The sequence below is a fragment of the Nomascus leucogenys genome, chromosome 18, assembly GCF_006542625.1.
Source record: "Nomascus leucogenys isolate Asia chromosome 18, Asia_NLE_v1, whole genome shotgun sequence".
In the NCBI taxonomy this organism is placed as follows: Eukaryota; Metazoa; Chordata; class Mammalia; order Primates; family Hylobatidae; genus Nomascus; species Nomascus leucogenys.
The window spans coordinates 655,416-671,384 of NC_044398.1; the positions used below are offsets into that span (position 1 = coordinate 655,416).

Below are 15,969 nucleotides of genomic sequence, written 5' to 3' on the forward strand. Positions count from 1 at the left end.
TGTGATGACGCCTGTGTCATTTGAGTCGTCTGCGTGGTTGTGTCTTTATTGCATTATGATGACACCTGTGTCGTTCGAGTCGTCTGTGTGGTTGTGTGTGTCGTGTGTGTTGCATCATGGTCCTTGGTTTGGATGCCACATTTGCCCACCCTTTCTGCCATGGGCTGCGGTCAGGGTTGGTTCAGCTGTGGGCTGTGAATGCCCTGGTGTGTGTCGCTAGTGGACGCAGGCACTCAGCACTTGCTGCACAGCGGGGAGGCGTGTGGGAGGCGTGTGCTTAGGGTGACGCATGCTGCTTGCGTTTCTCACTAACGATTTGTGGGAGTTGCTCCACATTCTCGGTGTTTGCCACTGAGGGTGAATTTGCCTGAATTTTAGCCCTCCTGGTGGATATGGACTCCTGTCCCATTGTGGTTTTAATTGGCATTTCCCTGGTGAGCACCTGTTGCAGGTGTATTGGCCATTTAGATATTCTCTCTTTGCGTGCTCCAAGCTTTCCCCCGTTTTGTTCCCTTTCCCTTTCTGATTTGTAGTCATTTACATGTTCTGGAGACAAGTCCTTGTGGGCTTTGTGCCCTGCTGCTGTTTTCTCCAGTTTGTGATTTGCCCATTGACTCTCTTAGTGATGTCTTTAATTTTAATAAAGTCCAACTTACCAATCTTTATTTGAATAATAATGTGTGTGTGTGTTCTGCTTACCTCAGGCTCTTGGAGATATTCTTCCACGTTTCTTTCTAGAAGATTTATTGTTTTTCCTTTCACATTTAAGGCTGTGATCCAACTTAGTTTACATTTTGGTGTATGGTGGCCGGGCGCGGTGGCTCACACCTGTAATCCCAGCACTTTGGGAGGCCGAAGTGGGAGGATTACTTGAGGTCAGGAGATTGAGACCACCCTGGCCAACATGGTGAAACCCCGTCTCTACTAAAAATACAAAAAAATTAGCCGGGCGTGGTGGCGGGCGCCTGTAGTCCCAGCTACTCAGGAGGCTGAGGCAGGAGAATGGCGTGAACCTGGGAGGCGGAGCTTGCAGTGAGCCGAGATCCCACCACTGCACTCCAGCCTGGGCGACAGAGCGCGACTGTCTCAAAAAAAATAAAAAGTAAAAATAAAAACAACAAAAGTCCATTGTCTCCTCCACTGAGTTGCAGTGATGCCTTGGTGATAAATCAGGTGCCTGTAAGGTGTGTCTTGTCTCACCCTGAGTCATTGCCACTGTCTCAGTTGTTACAGGTTACAAGGAAGTCTGAGGTGGTGCAAGTCTTCTAACTTTGTAAGTTTTCATTGCATATCTATATAAGTTTTAAGATTAAAACTTATTTTTTTGGCAACTGACAAGTTTTAATCTTTTTTTTTTTTTTGAGATGGAGTCTTGCTCTGTTGCCCAGGCTGGAGTGCAGTAGCGTAATCTCAGCTCACTGCAAGCTCCGCCTCCCGGGTTCACACCATTCTCCTGCCTCAGCCTCCCGATTAGCTGGGACTACAGGCGCCCGCCACCACGCCTGGCTAATTTTTGTATTTTTAGCAGAGATGGGGTTTCACCATGTTGGCCAGGCTGATCTCGAACTCCCGACCTCAGGTGATCCGCCTGCCTTGGCCTCCCAAAGTGCTGGGATTACAGGCGTGAGCCACTGCGCCCGGCCCATAAATTGATTTTCAAACGTTAAATTAACTGTGCACGGTGGAATAAATGCGCTTCCTGGCCATGAAGTGTTCTCTCTTGTGTTTGTGTATCACATGAACTCAGTCCTCATTATTTGTGGGTTCTGTACTGGTGAATTGCCTACTTGCTAACATTTATTTGAAACCCCAAATCAAAGCTCGCAACACCTTTATGGTCAGGTGCCAGCACATGTGGGTAGAGTGTCAGTGAAGGTGAATTACCTGATGTGCAGTTCCAGCCGAGGTGGGACAAGATGCTGCTCTGTCTTGTCTCTCAGATCTTTTATTGTGAGCAAGTGCCTTTCCTACCTTGTACTTAATGCCATTTTTCACACCGTTGTGCGTTCTGTTGGCTACTTGACAGTTTAAAGTGGCCCCTAAATGTAGTGCTGACGTTCTGTCTAGTGTTTTTAAGTGGAAGAAGGCTATGATGTGCCTTTCAGAGAAAATTCGAGAAACTCCACTCAGGTGTGAGCTCTGGTGCTGCTGGCCGTGAGTTCAGTGTTAAGGAATCCACAAGGCAGATCCAGTGAGACAGTGGTTCCCAACCTTTTTTGGCACCAGGGACTGGTTTCGTGGAAGACAGTTTTTCCACGGATGTTGGAGTAGGGGGCGTGGTTTCAGGAGGAGACTGTTCCACCTCAGATCATCAGGCATTAGATTCTCATGAGGAGTGTGCAGCCTGCATCCCTGGTGTGTGCAGTTCACGGTGGGATTTGCGCTCCTGTGAGGATCTAATGCCACCACTGATCTGACAGGAGGTGGGGCTCAGGCAGTGATGCTGGCCCGCCTGCCGCTCACCTCCCGCTGTGCGGCCAGTTCCTAACAGGCCACGGACCAGTAGTGGGAACCCCTGCAATAACACTTTTTTTTAAATTTAAATTTTATTTATGTATCTATTTTTTAAATTTAAATTTTATTTATTTATCTATCTATTTAGTTTTTTGGACAAAGTCTTGCTCTGTCGCTCAGGCTGGAGTGCCGTGGCATGATCTTGGCTCACTGCTACCTCTGCTCCCAGGCTCAAGTGATTCTCATGCTGCAGTCTCCCGAGTAGCTGGGACTACAGATGTGCGCCACCACACACCGGCTAATTTTTTTTTTTTGTATATTTTGTAGAGACCAGGCTTCATCTTGTTGCCCAGACTGGTCTCAAACTCCTGGCCTCAAGTGATTTGTCCGCCTCAGCCCCCCAGAGTGCTGGGATTACATTCATGAGCCACTGCACCCCGCCTGCAGTAAGGCGTCTTTAAGTGGACATCTGAAACAAGTTGATGTATTGATTGGTTGATGAAAATGCTGTGTATCCCCTGGTGCAGTGATTACATGCTCGCCGTGAGCACCTGGATTAATGAAAATCAACACATATGTATTTAATCCCTTCCCTCCTCAGTTTGATGTGCTCACATTTATGATTTTTGCGTGTATGTTCATGGAGGTACTGGCCTGTCCTTTTATTTTTATTTGTCCATGTCTGGTTTTGGTTATGATGCTTTCGTGAATGTGTTTGGAAGTGTGCCTTTTTCCTAACTTCTGGAGGAGTTATTCTTTAAGATGTAAGAGGCCAGGAGTGGGGGCTTATGCCTTTAATGCCAGCACTTTGGGAGGCTGAGGTGGGCGGATCACGAGGTCAGGAGTTCGAGACCAGCCTGACCAACATGGTGAAACCCTGTCTCTACTAAAAATACAAAAATTAGCTGAGCATGGTGGCGCGCAACTGTAGTCCCAGCTACTAAGGAGACTGAGGCAGGAGAATCACTTGAACCCGGGAGGCCGAGCTTGCAGTGAGCCAAGATTTCGCCATTGTACTCCAGCCTGGGTGACAGAGCGAGACTCTATGTCAAGAAACAAAAACAAAAACAAAAAGTTTTATCAATTGTATTACTCTTTACAAAGGACTAAATTTAGCCTTGTTCATGTCTGTCTGTTGCTGGATTTCTGTTTTTTACTTTTTTTGTGTGTGTGTGACAGGGTCTCACTCTATTGCCCAGGCTGGAGTTCAGTGATGCAATATTGACTCACTGGAAACTCCGCCTCCAAGGTTCAAACGGTTCTCCTGCCGCAGCCTCCTGAGTAGCTGGGACTACAGGCACCCGCCACCACGCCCGGCTAATTTTTGTATTTTTAGTAGAGACGGGGTTTCACCATGTTGGCCAGGCTGGTCTCGAACTCCTGACCTCAGGTGATCCGCCCACCTTGGCCTCCCAAAGAGCTGGGATTACAGGCATGAGCCAGTGCCCAGCCTTTTTACTGATTTTTTTTTTTTTTTTTTTTTTTGAGACGGAGTCTCGCCTTTGGCCCAGGCTGGAGTGCATGGCGTGATCTCGGCACTCTGCGAGCTCCACCTCCCGGGTTCACGCCATTCTTCTGCCTCAGCCTCCCGAGTAGCTGGGACTACAGGCGCCCGCCACCACGTCCGGCTAGTTTTTTGTATTTTTTAGTAGAGACGGGGTTTCACCGTGTTAGCCAGGATGGTCTCGATCTCCTGACCTCGTGATCTGCACGCCTTGGCCTCCCAAAGTGCTGGGATTACAGGCGTGAGCCACCGCGCCCGGCCTCCTTTTACTGATTTTTAATTGAATTACACTGTTGTCCGAAAACATACTCTGTGATTTCAGTTCTTTGTAATTAGTTGCACCTCGCTTTATGACCAGTATTTGATCTGTTTTGGTAAATGTTGTACGTGTTTGAAAAGAGTGTGTTGTGCCATTGTTGGGTGGAATTTTCCGTGTATTCCCTTGGATCTGTTGGGTAATTGTTGTTCACATCATCTGTATTCTCGCTTAAATTGTTTGGCTGCTTGTTCTATTTACTGAATTGTTAATGACCCCTCTGATTGTGGATTGTCTATTTCCCCTTTCTAATTCTGTCCATTTTTACTTCACATTGCAGCTTTATCATTAAGTGCATACACGTTAAGATTGCTTTGTCTTTGTGTTGAGTTGTTTGTTTTACCATCATGGCATGTCTCTTTGTAGTGATTCTTCTTACCGTAAATAAGTACTTAATCTACCATCAGTGTGACCACGGCAGCTTTTTGTTGATTTGTTTAGTGTTTGCATGTTTTTTTCCCATTCTTTTTACCGTTCTAGATTCCTATGTTTGAAGTGTATTTGTTTAAATGGCACATGTTTAAATCTTGATTTTTGAGACAGACTCTCTGGAGTGCAATGGCTTAATCTCCACTCACGGCAGCCTCCGCCTCCCGGGTTCAAGCAATTCTTCCCCCTCAGCCTCCCAAGTAGCTGCAATTACAGGCGTCCGCCGCCATGCCCAGCCAATTTTTGTATTTTTAGTAGAGATGGGGTTTCACCATGTTGGCCAGGCTGGTCTCAATCTCTAGACCTCAAGTGACCTGTCCACTTCGGCCTCCCAATGTCCTGGGATTATAGGTGTGAGCCACTGTGTCCGACCTAGATCTTATTTTTAATTGTCTGAGAAAATCATTGTCTTTTAATAGACTTTTTAGTCCATTTACATTTTTTAGATCACTTGTATGTCATGTAATTATAAAACAATTGTGTAATGCCACTGTCATGCTCTTTGCTTTCTGTGTGTTCCATCTGTTGTTTTTTGTTCGTTTGTTTTTATTTTTATTTTTTGAGACAGAGTCTCCCTCTTGTTGCCCAGGCTGGAGTGCAGTGATGTGATCTTACTTCACTGCAGCCTCCACCTCCTGGGTTCAAGTGATTCTCCTACCTTAGCCTCCCAAGTAGCTGGGATTACAGGCATCTGCCACTACGCCTGGCTAATTTTGTATTTTTATTTTATTTATTTATTTATTTATTTATTTACTTACTTACTTTTTCTGAGGCAGTGTCTCGCTCTGTCGCCCAGGCTGGAGTGCAGTGGCAGGATCTCAGCTCACTGCAAGCTCCACTTCCCGGGTTCACGCCATTCTCCTGCCTCAGCCTCCTGAGTAGCTGGGACTACAGGCGCCCGCCATGACGCCTGGCTAATGTTTTGTATTTTTAGTAGAGACGAGGTTTCACCATGTTAGCCAGGATGGTCTTGATCTCCTAACCTTGTGATCCGCCTGCCTCAGCCTCCCAAAGTGCTGGGATTACAGGCGTGAGCCACCGCACCTGACTTAATTTTGTATTTTTAGTAGAGACGGGGTGTCTCCATGTTGGTCAGGATGGTCTCGATCTCCTGACCTTGTGATCCACCCACCTCGGCCTCCCAAAGTGCTGGGATTACAGGCGTGAGCCACTGGACCTGGCCTGTTCTTTGTTTTTTAATTTTTTTATATCTCCTTTTGGATTAATTAAATAGGTTTATTTTGTCCTCCTGTTTCAGCTTATAAGTTTTAGCTTTAGTGCTTTAGAGGTTACAACATGAATTATTGACGTATCACAGTCTACATTTTTTTTTGAGACAGAGTCTTGCTCTGTCGCCCAGGCTGGAGTACAGTGGTGTGATCTCGGCTCACTGCAACCTCCACCTCCTGGGCTCAAGCGATTCTCCTGCCTCAGCCTCCCAAGTAGCTGGGACTACGGGCACATGCCACTATCCCCAGCTAATTTTTGTATTTTTAGTAGAGATGAGGTTTCACTGTGTTGGCCATGCTGGTCTTGAACTCCTGACCTCCAGTGACCTCAGCCTCCCGAAGTGCTGACGTTACAGGAGTGAGCCACCACACTGGGCCTCACAGCTTGAAATAAGTACATTCTAGTTCCCCTACAATGCAAGAAACAGTTTAACTCAATTTACCTGCCCCCTGCCTTTTGTGTTATCTTTAATTCTACATATTGACCGTGCGCGGTGGCTCACGCCTATAATCCCAACACTTTGGGAGGCCCGAGGCAGGCAGATTGCCTGGGGTCAGGAATTTGAGACCAGCCTGGCCAACACGGTGAAACCGCGTCTCTACTAAAAATACAAAAATTAGCCAGGCGTGGTTGTGGGCGCCTGTAGTCCCAGCTACTTGGGAGGCTGAGGCAGGAGAATCGCTTGAATCCGGGAGATGGAGGTTGCAGTGAGCCGAGATCGCACCACTGTACTCCAGCCTGGGTGACAGAGCGAGACTCCATCTCCAAAAAAAAAAAAACTACACATGACAAGATTATAACGTTGTTTTAAACAGTGGACATACTTTGTATTTATCCACATATTTCCTCCAACTTCCATTTGGGATCATTCCCTTCAGCCTGAAGAACTTCCTTCGTAACAGGCCTTGTGCTTTCTTTCAGCATTTTTTTGTCTGAAAAGCCTGGATTTTTGCTTTCGTTCTTTAAAGCATATTTTCATGGCATGTTTTTCCACACTCGAACAGTTTGATTCCATTGCGTTTTGGCTGTCGTCGTTTCTGTTGAGAAGTCAGAGGACGGAAATCATCGTCCCCTTTTCTCTCCTAAGATCTGTTTCCTTTCCTTTATTTTTTTGAACCAGTTTGACTCTGATGTGCCTGTGCACACATCTTTGTGTGTCCTTGTATTTATCCTGAGTTTCCTAGCTCTGTGGGTTGGTATCAGTCATCAGTTTTGAAGAATTCTTGGCTGTTATCTCTTCAGATTTTGTGCTGCCTCCTTTGCTTTTTCTGTGACTCATTTACACGTATCTTAGAGGTTGCTTCACTGTCTTGTACCTACCCTAAACTGTGTTCTTTCTTTGTAGACTTTAGTTTTGGTCGTTTAAACATTGGTTTCCTTTTGATTCCACTAATTGTGTTTTGTGCTGTGTTCAGGCTGCTGGTAAAAAAGCTGTTGAGTGGGTCCATTTGGGTATTGTATTTTCCGATCCTGGAAGGTCCTTGAGATTCTTTTCTATAAATTTCAGGTCTCTGCTGAGACTCTCCGGCTTTTTGTCCATTTCCTTAAGATATTAATCCTAGTTGGATTGAAGTCTTCGTCTGCTGACCCTTAACATCGGCTGTGTGTAGACCTGCTTTGCTGTCTGATGTTTTCTTGTTTGTTTATTTGTTTGAGACAGAGTCTCGCTCTTGTCGCCCAGGCTGGAGTGCAGTGGCACGATCTTGGCTCACTGCAACCTCTGCCTCTAGGGTTCAAGTGATTCTCCTCCCTCAGCCTCCCGAGTAGCTGAGATTACAGGCGCCCACCACCACGCCCGGCTAATTTTTGTATTTTTAGTAGAGCTGGGGTTTCGCCATGTTTGCCAGGCTGGTCTCGAACTCCTGACCTCAGGTGATCCTCCCGCCTCAGCCTCCCAAAGTGCTGGGATGACAGGAGTGAGCTCTCACATCCGGTTAACGTTTTTCCCTCGTGTTTTCCCACTCTTCACACGCTAGGCTGTTCGTGGTGTTCTTTTTCTCCGGAGATGGTCTGCTCTTTTCTTGGAGACCACCTCGGTCTACGCAGGGCTCAGGTGTCGCCTGTGGAGATGGAGAAAGGTGGCTGTGGTGTCTGCCTGTTTTCCTCATGGCCATGAGGACCAGGAGAGGCCCCCGCTTGGTGGGGCCCAGCAGCAGCCTGGGAGCTTGTGACCGCGTCAGCCCCCGGCAGTGGTGACTCCGTGTGGAGCTGTTTTCCCCAGGGCGTTTTTCACTTTTCTTCCCGTGCGCTGGTTTTGTGTTTTATTTGTTGGTTTGCTTTGTTTTCCTGGATAATCGAGAGGTGCTGGCACTTGAGCCTTGCCAGACCTGGCCCTGAACTCTCCCCTGCCTTGTCCCCAGTCACGTCCCTCCCCACAGCTGGAGGCTGCGTCCCTCTGCCGAAAGCCCATTGCATCTGAGGTCGTGGACTTTCCCCCCTCTATGAGCACATCCGCCACCCACACCAGCTCCCGGGGGCAGGATGTGTCCCCAGCGGTGATGCGCCTTCTGGCCGTGGCTCTTCAGATCCCAGGGTTAGAGCGCAACGGTGCCTGTGGGGGCTCCTGCTTGTCCATGGGGCCCAAGTCTCAGCTGCCTCTATCCAGAGTCGGGGTCCTCCTTGCTGCTCCCTCAGGCCTCTGCATTTCAGGTGCTCTTGTAGCTGTGCAGCCTGAAGCCAGCCTCACCTCACTGGGCTCACTACTTAGAACCCCCTCCGCAGAGTCCTTGCTCAGAATTCCCCTGCCCCAGATCTAGGCTGCCCACACCTTCCTCCGACCCCTTGGCTGGATCAGGCGCCCTTGCTAATCGCTCATGGCTCCCTGCACTTGGTCGTTGGGATACAGGCCTGTGTCTGGTGCCCAGAGCCTGCTCTGGACCCCCCCCGTCGTTGAATTGAGCACAGCAGCACCAAGCCCAGGAGGAGTGCAGCGAAGGCGGCCCAGGGCTTGGGAAAGGGAGGGCGGACAGTGCCTCCGCCCTGTCAGGCTGAGATGGCTGCTCTGCTTGTCCTGGCGTGTATGGGTGCAGATTGGGTTCCTGCAGCGTGACCTTTGCCCTCTGCTTGTGCAGTCTACGAAAACGAAGACCAGCTGCTCTGGGACCCCGGCGTCCTCCCTGAGAGGGAGGTGGAGGAGTTCCTGTACAGGGCGGTGAAGCGGCGTTGGCACGAGATGGCCGGGCCTCAGCTCCCAGAGGGAGAAGCCGTGAAAGACAGTGAGCAGGTGGGGGCTGCCATGCCGGGGACAGAGGGGCTGAGGGCTGCAGCGGCGTGGGCCAGCGCTCACACCCCAGTGCCTCCAGGGGCCAGGTAGAGCAGACGGGAGGGCAGGGGTCACGTGTCCGGGGGCCTGGGCACTGGAACAGCTACTCAGGTCAGAAGGGGGCCAATTAAAACCACGTATCAGGGAGGAGGTGTAGACGCCTCCGGGTATCTGCAAGGGGATGTAGACACCCCTGATGTCACTCCCTGGATAGAGGTGTAGGTGGCCCTGACCTCGCCCAGGAGGGTGGTGTGGACGGCCCTTGATGCCACTCCCTGGATGGTATAGACAGTTCTTGCTGTTGGCTCCCAGGCTGAGCCCATGGGAAGAACCAACACGTCCTCTCCCCAGGCGCTGTACGAGTTGGTGAAATGCAACTTCAATGTGGAGGAGGCCCTGCGAAGGCGGCGGTTCAACGTGAAGGTGATCCGAGGTGAGCAGCGGCCCGGGCCTTTCTTCCGCTGCGGCCCCGCCCTGGGCACCGCTGACCAGTCTCCCCGGCCGTTTTTGCAGATGGGCTCTGTGCCTGGAGTGAAGAGGAGTGTAGGAACTTTGAGCACGGCTTCCGTGTGCATGGGAAGAACTTTCACCTGATCCAGGCCAACAAGGTGCGGACCCACTGCCGGGCTCCACCGGGGGCTTCTCCATCTGGGGAGGGGCTCAGGGTCAGCAGGCACACAGCACACGGCCGACGGGAGGCCTGAAGCCCCGTGTCCCGTGTCCGCCTCCTCACCGTGTGCCCATTGCTGGCTTCTGCAGTTTCTGCTACTGACTTCTGTGGGCCCCTTTCCTGTCCCCACAAGAACAAGGCTCTGGTTTTGGGAAAGAATGTGCCAAAAGCTGAATTCTAGTAGTTGTTTCTGCCTCACGTTGCACCCCAGGGCCCTGGGCACCTCATCTTCGTGTCTGTGTCCTCTGAGCAGAGCCCACTGGCTCAGTGTCCAGCATTTGGCCCCACAGCAGAACCCCGACACCTGGGGACCAGGTCCTTCTGCCACCTGGGACAAACCCTCACGACAGGCAGGTGCTGCCAAGTGCCAGAGCCTTCTGCCCTTCCTTAGACCTTCCCCACGTCGTCTGTGGGTCTCTGCATGTCTGCAGCAGTGCCCTCTGCCCTGTGGCTTCTTGAGTGGTGACTTCCAAGCCAGCCTTTTGGCAGTCAGACATGTCTGGCTGAAAACCTTCCCGTGGCTCTGACCAGTGGCTTCTCCGCCTCTGTCCACGCCCCGGTTGGGCACTGAGTCCCTTCAGGACCAGCGGCCTGTGGCCTTCTTGTTGCTGAGCCTTGCTTCTGCCTCATGTCCTGGGACGGTGCTCCATTTGGGGCCCGACGTCTTCCACTGAAGGGCTTGGGTGAGGAGGCGCCTGCCTGGGGCTGGTTGTACGGCCCAGGACGTTGCTCAGGTGACTGCGCGGCGGACTGTCCTTGTCAGACTCCAGCGCCACGTGGTGTTTTGATTGGAGACGGCTGGGGGAGGTGCGGCTGCAGTGAGGTGCTCCTGGGCTACACTTGGAGCCCCTGTCAAGTTTCTATAGCTCCAGACCGTTTCTACAGCTCCGGGCCATGTTTCTGGAGCTCCCGGCCGTGTTTCTGGAGCTCCCGGCCGTGTTTCTGGAGCTCCCGGCCTTGTTTCTGGACTCCTGGCCGTGTTTCTGGACTCCTGGCCGTGTTTCTACAGCTCCGGGCCGTGTTTCTGGACTCCGGGCCGTGTTTCTACAGCTCCGGCCGTGTTTCTGGAGCTCCTGGCGTGTTTCTGGAGCTCCGTGCCGTGTTTCTGGACTCTGGGCCGTGTTTCTACAGCTCCAGGCCGTGTTTCTACAGCTCCGGGCCGTGTTTCTACAGCTCCGGGCCGTGTTTCTACAGCTCCGGGCCGTGTTTCTACAGCTCCGGGCCGTGTTTCTGGAGCTCCGGCCGTGTTTCTGGAGCTCCGGGCCGTGTTTCTGGAGCTCCGGGCCGTGTTTCTACAGCTCCGGCCGTGTTTCTGCAGCTCCCGGCCGTGTTTCTGGAGCTCCGGCCGTGTTTCTGGAGCTCCGGGCCGTGTTTCTGGAGCTCCGGGCCGTGTTTCTGGAGCTCCGGGCCGTGTTTCTGGAGCTCCGGGCCGTGTTTCTGGAGCTCCGGGCCGTGTTTCTATAGTTCCGGACCGTGTTTCTGGAGCTCCGGGCCGTGTTTCTACAGCTCCAGGCTGTGTTTTTGTAACTCCCCGCGTGTTTCTGGAGCCCCGGGTAGGTCCTGGCCCAGCCAGGAAGGGCTGTGTGTAGCCAGCACACGTTGGTCAGCCTGCTGTCTGGAATGGGACAGGGAGCCAGTGCGTATTTCAGCCTGGCCCTTCACCGAAGAGCTCCCTCATGACGCGCGTTTGAGGTTTGCCCTGCGGAGAGGTTGTCTCGGTCTCACCCCCAGGCAGGACCCCATGTTGTTCTCGCAGCGGTGAGCACTGGGCATCCTCGTTCTGGGTGGCGGGGGTCTTTTCCGCCATCACCAGCAGTGGCCAGAGCCTCAAGCTGTCTGTGGGATGGGCCCCCCGGGTGGAGACCCTGGAGGTGTTGTCAGGTGTGCGCCCAGCTCTGTGCCAGGTGCCACGTGGAACGCACTTGCTGTGTGTCCCTTCTCGTCTCCCTGAAGCCTTATGTGCATGTGTGTTTGGCCTTTATGTGCTACGTTGTAAATTTTGTCGGGTTCACAGAACCCCTGTGTCTTCCATGGTGTCCTCTGTGCACTTGGGAAGCATTCGCTGGGCCCTGGAGGGATGTGTTTGGCGGGAAAGCAGGCGCTGCGGGCTTGTGCCTCTTCATCCCGGGGCAGGGGCTCAGTCCAGGAGTCTGTGGACCCGGGGTTGTCACTCCCACTCCCACCCCGGGCCTGTGAGAAGCAGGCAGATGAGGTAGACGCAATTGGCCCATGGCGCATGGTCTGGGAGAGGGTGGGTGAGCAGTAGACAGGGGCCTGGAGGGTCCGTTTGTCTGGCTGATGCTGAAGGGAAAGAGGGGTCTCAAGCCAGGAGCTGGGGGGCTCTGAGGGGGCTTGAAACAGGAGGCAGTGCCGCAGTGCTCGAAGCCCCCGTTCCCCGTGGTGGGCATAGCCTGTGGGCCTGTTAGGGTCATGGGTCCGGGGGTCTTGCGTTATCCGAGAGTGGTGGGTGCTGTGCTCCTTCTGTGCTGTGCTGGGGTCCCAGGACGTCCTGGGATGGTGGTGCAGGTGCCGGGGCTGGGCGGCCGGGGACAGAGATGGCTCCTGACCCCTCCCCGCAGGTGCGCACACGGTCAGTGGGCGAGTGTGTCGAGTACTACTACCTGTGGAAGAAGTCGGAACGCTACGACTACTTCGCCCAGCAGACGCGGCTGGGCCGGAGGAAGTACGTCCCGTCCGGAACCACGTGCGTGCAGCGCTCCCCAGCAGTAACGACGGGCGGCCACCCCGCCGGGGGTGGGCACGTGGGCACCTGGGTGGCACCTCCCGGGTGGGGGCGTCCGTCCTGTCTGCTGCCCCTCATGGCGCCCTCTCCCCACAGGGACACAGACCAGGACCTGGATGGCAGCGACCCCGATGGCCCCGGCCGTCCGCGCCCGGAGCAGGACACCCTGACTGGGGCGCGCACAGGTGAGGCTTGGGGAGTATCCCCTGCCCTGGGGGCGGCCACAGGGCTGGAGCCGTGAGTGCGGCCCGGTGGAGCCTCTCCTGCCTGGCGCCCTGTGCTGGGCCAGCCTTGCCAGGAGGAGTGGGCGTCTGGGTAACGGAGGGCAGCCACCTGATGTGGATGCTGCTCTGTGCACCTGGCTGGGAGAGGGGAGGGCAGGGATGACGCTTACCCTCTGGGCTTGCCGGAGGGGTGCATGTGGCCCCACCGCTGGGGAGCCCCATATGGTGAGGTTGGGTATTTACCAGGCCTCAGTCTCCGGGGAAGGCCTGCCTGGTGACTTAGCCCGTCACCAGGACACTGAGGAAGGACAGGGTGTCCGGAGCCGTCGCCAGGATCTTGCACCTGAGGCCATGACGGAGCACAGCAGGGCCTCGGGTGGGACCGTGTCTGATGGTGGTGTCTGACGTGGTGTCCGATGGTGGAGACCCACACGGGGAGGGTGCAAACGAGGATCCTTTGCTTTCTGGCTCTGTGTTTAGATGGTTGAGTCTGGGAGGGTTCCCCTTTCCAGAATCTGGTTGTTTCCATGGTTTGTTTGCCAAAGGGTGTCCACCTCAGCTACTTCCTAGAATTGTGGTGAGGCCCCATGCGCTGCCTGTGGGAACAAAACTTCCACAGACCCTGTATTAACCCTCGCAGTGCCCCCGGCATTGTTTACACCTGTGTCTGTTGTATTCTGCTCTTCTTAAAGATGTGGGTTGTGACCCACTCAGTTGATTTTATGAACTAAAATCAACTTCTAAAGCCGAGGCCCTTAACCTGGGGGCTCACAGATTTCAGTGTAACTGGTTTCTTTTGTATTTGTGTGGAGGCTTTCCTGGGGAGGGATCCACAGGCTTTGCTGGACCCAGCAAGGTTAGGCAGGAGCCTGCACAGGAGCCGCGGCTGTGGGCAGGCCCCACCCTCTGTTGCATTCTCTGTCACAGACTCACTGAGCGTGGATGGCACGGCCGGTGGTCTCGATGAGCCTGGAGTGGCCTCTGATGGACTCCCATCCTCGGAGCCAGGGCCGTGTTCCTTCCAGCAGCTGGATGAGCCCCCCGCTGTACCCCTGTCCCGTCGGCCCCCCGCCCTGGCCGACCCCGCCTCATACCCGCCGGCCGTCACTGCTCCGGGGCCCGACGCCCGCCCCAGGCTGGCCGTGGACTTCGCCTTGCCCAAGGAGCTGCCGCTCATCTCCGGCCATGTGGACCTGAGCGGGGATCCGGAGGAGACTGTGGCCCCTGCACAGGTGGCTTTGTCGGTCACCGAGTTTGGACTCATCGGCATTGGGGATGTGAACCCCTTCCTGGCCGCCCACACCACGTGCCCGGCCCCCGGGCTACACTCGGAGCCCCTGTCACAGTGAGTGCCACCCCATGCCCGGAGCCTCCACAACACTCCACCTGAGGTCCCCGCAGCCCTCAGGCTGAGCTGAAGAGAGTGGGAGGCATTTGCCCCAAGGACCCAAGGACAGTGTGGCTCCACAAGCAGGCTCTCAGTGTTTCTTTAGGTTTATTCTTTAATTTTACGTATTTTTTGACTGGAGAATACATTTATGTGGTCCACATTCTCCACAAATGGGGGCAGGTGCCAGGCTATCCCACCCCTGCTCCAGCCACCAGCTCCCCCCAGGGCACCCTGGGCCCTGCTGCCATAGGTTGTGGGGGAGTCAAGGCTGGGAGTCTCGAGTCCAGCGCTCAGCACTGGGCTGTGCAGGCACGTGGGGCCGCACTGACACTCTTTGCGTCTCTCTTGGTCTCTCCCCTGCAGCTGTAACGTGATGACCTGCTGACTCCTGGCCGCGGGCGGCGTATGCGGCCCAGACTGGACTTAGTGCTGCCGCTGGGCCCGCCTCTCAGTCTTCCTGACCCCTTCCCCACCCCCTGGGCCTTGGGGTAGCACCTCCTTCTGCTTCAGAACACGTCAGGACTGGGGTGAGGTGGCTGGGCCGTGAGCCCTTGCCCCTGTCCACACAGACTGGACCCATAGCCACATCCCACGCTGTCAGCACCCGGCACTGCCACCCGGGTCCAGGCTGCTGCCTGCACGTGGGATCCATCGGGCAGCCGGGCACAGAAAAGACCCGGCCCTTGGGACGCGGGGCAGAGCCGGCCACCTGGTCCCTTCCAGCCAGCAGAGGCGAGGGAAGGCGTCACTGCCCCGGCGGGGAGACGGGCAGCACGCCCAGCCCCGCACCAGCAGCCTCCGCCGGGGCGCCCTCACTCCCTGCTTGGCTCCGTCTCTCCGCACCTGGCAGGGTTAGGGCGCCCCAGTCCTGGGGTCGTCGTGGGCAGCTGCTACTCAGTGCCAACCCCGTGGGGCACAGAGCCATATACCTCGCTGTCCGGCCCCCACCCAGCCTCGCCGTCCCACCCCACTGTCTCCACTTCAGGAAAAGCCGCACTTTACACCCCCACCTGCCTCTTCCCCCTCCATCCCTGCTCCCCGATCCTGAGTGGTTGGGGTGGGGTCCCTCAGCAACCCCAGGTGTGGGTTTGAGGAGACAGGTGATTTACACCCCCCTTTGCTGTCCTCCCCCGGTACCAAGGCAGGGAGCCTCCGGAGGAGCCGGCCCTGCTGGCCACGCAGGGGCCAGACTCCAGCCTGTTTCCCCAGCCCTGCAGGTCTTCCTTCTGTGGGAAGCTTCCCAGGGAGAGGGCTCGGAGTCCTGGTCCACCTCCTCCCCGGCCCCCTCGTTCGTTTCTGTTTCTGTTTACACGTTGGAGTGGGGTCCTCCGTGGGCGGCGGCGCGCCCTGCCCCGGGTGCCGTCCAGCCTCTTGTGCTCGAGCGCCTTTCCGAGTGGGACTCGACCATCCCTCACCCCACCAAGGACCACACTGTGAAGTGATAACTGCCTTGAACCCCCCTTTGCTGTTTTATTTATTAAACGATTTGAAGCCCGGGTGCCTTGTGGTGGATCGGGTGGGGGCTGGGGCGGCAGGTGTCCTCGTCATCTCACTTGGGGGCCTGCATGTCTGTTGGAGGGTCCGGGATAAGTCGTGAGCAACACAGGCGAGGGGTTGCACTGGGGGCATGACGTGGTGGCCTACGTATTGTTCACGTCAGTAAGGGAATTGTGGCCACGATGACGGGATGTGAGGAGGACCCACGTCTGGGTAGAGTTGGTTGGGGCAGCCTCCTAGAAGTGACATT

General features: G+C 54.7%; 1 protein-coding gene across 1 annotated transcript in view; it reads left to right on the plus strand.

Annotated features, from left to right (window-relative positions):
• Window positions 1–15,718, plus strand: part of MIER2 (MIER family member 2) — a 35,628-nt gene extending 19,910 nt beyond the window's left edge. The window contains exons 8-14 of the mRNA XM_030798640.1: window positions 9,005–9,156; window positions 9,547–9,628; window positions 9,709–9,803; window positions 12,445–12,569; window positions 12,705–12,793; window positions 13,760–14,177; window positions 14,586–15,718. Of these exons, the coding sequence (XP_030654500.1) occupies window positions 9,005–9,156; window positions 9,547–9,628; window positions 9,709–9,803; window positions 12,445–12,569; window positions 12,705–12,793; window positions 13,760–14,177; window positions 14,586–14,607 (983 nt within the window). The 3' untranslated portion in view covers window positions 14,608–15,718. The remainder of the gene's footprint in view (window positions 1–9,004; window positions 9,157–9,546; window positions 9,629–9,708; window positions 9,804–12,444; window positions 12,570–12,704; window positions 12,794–13,759; window positions 14,178–14,585) is intronic.
• Window positions 15,719–15,969: the final 251 nt, after the last annotated feature.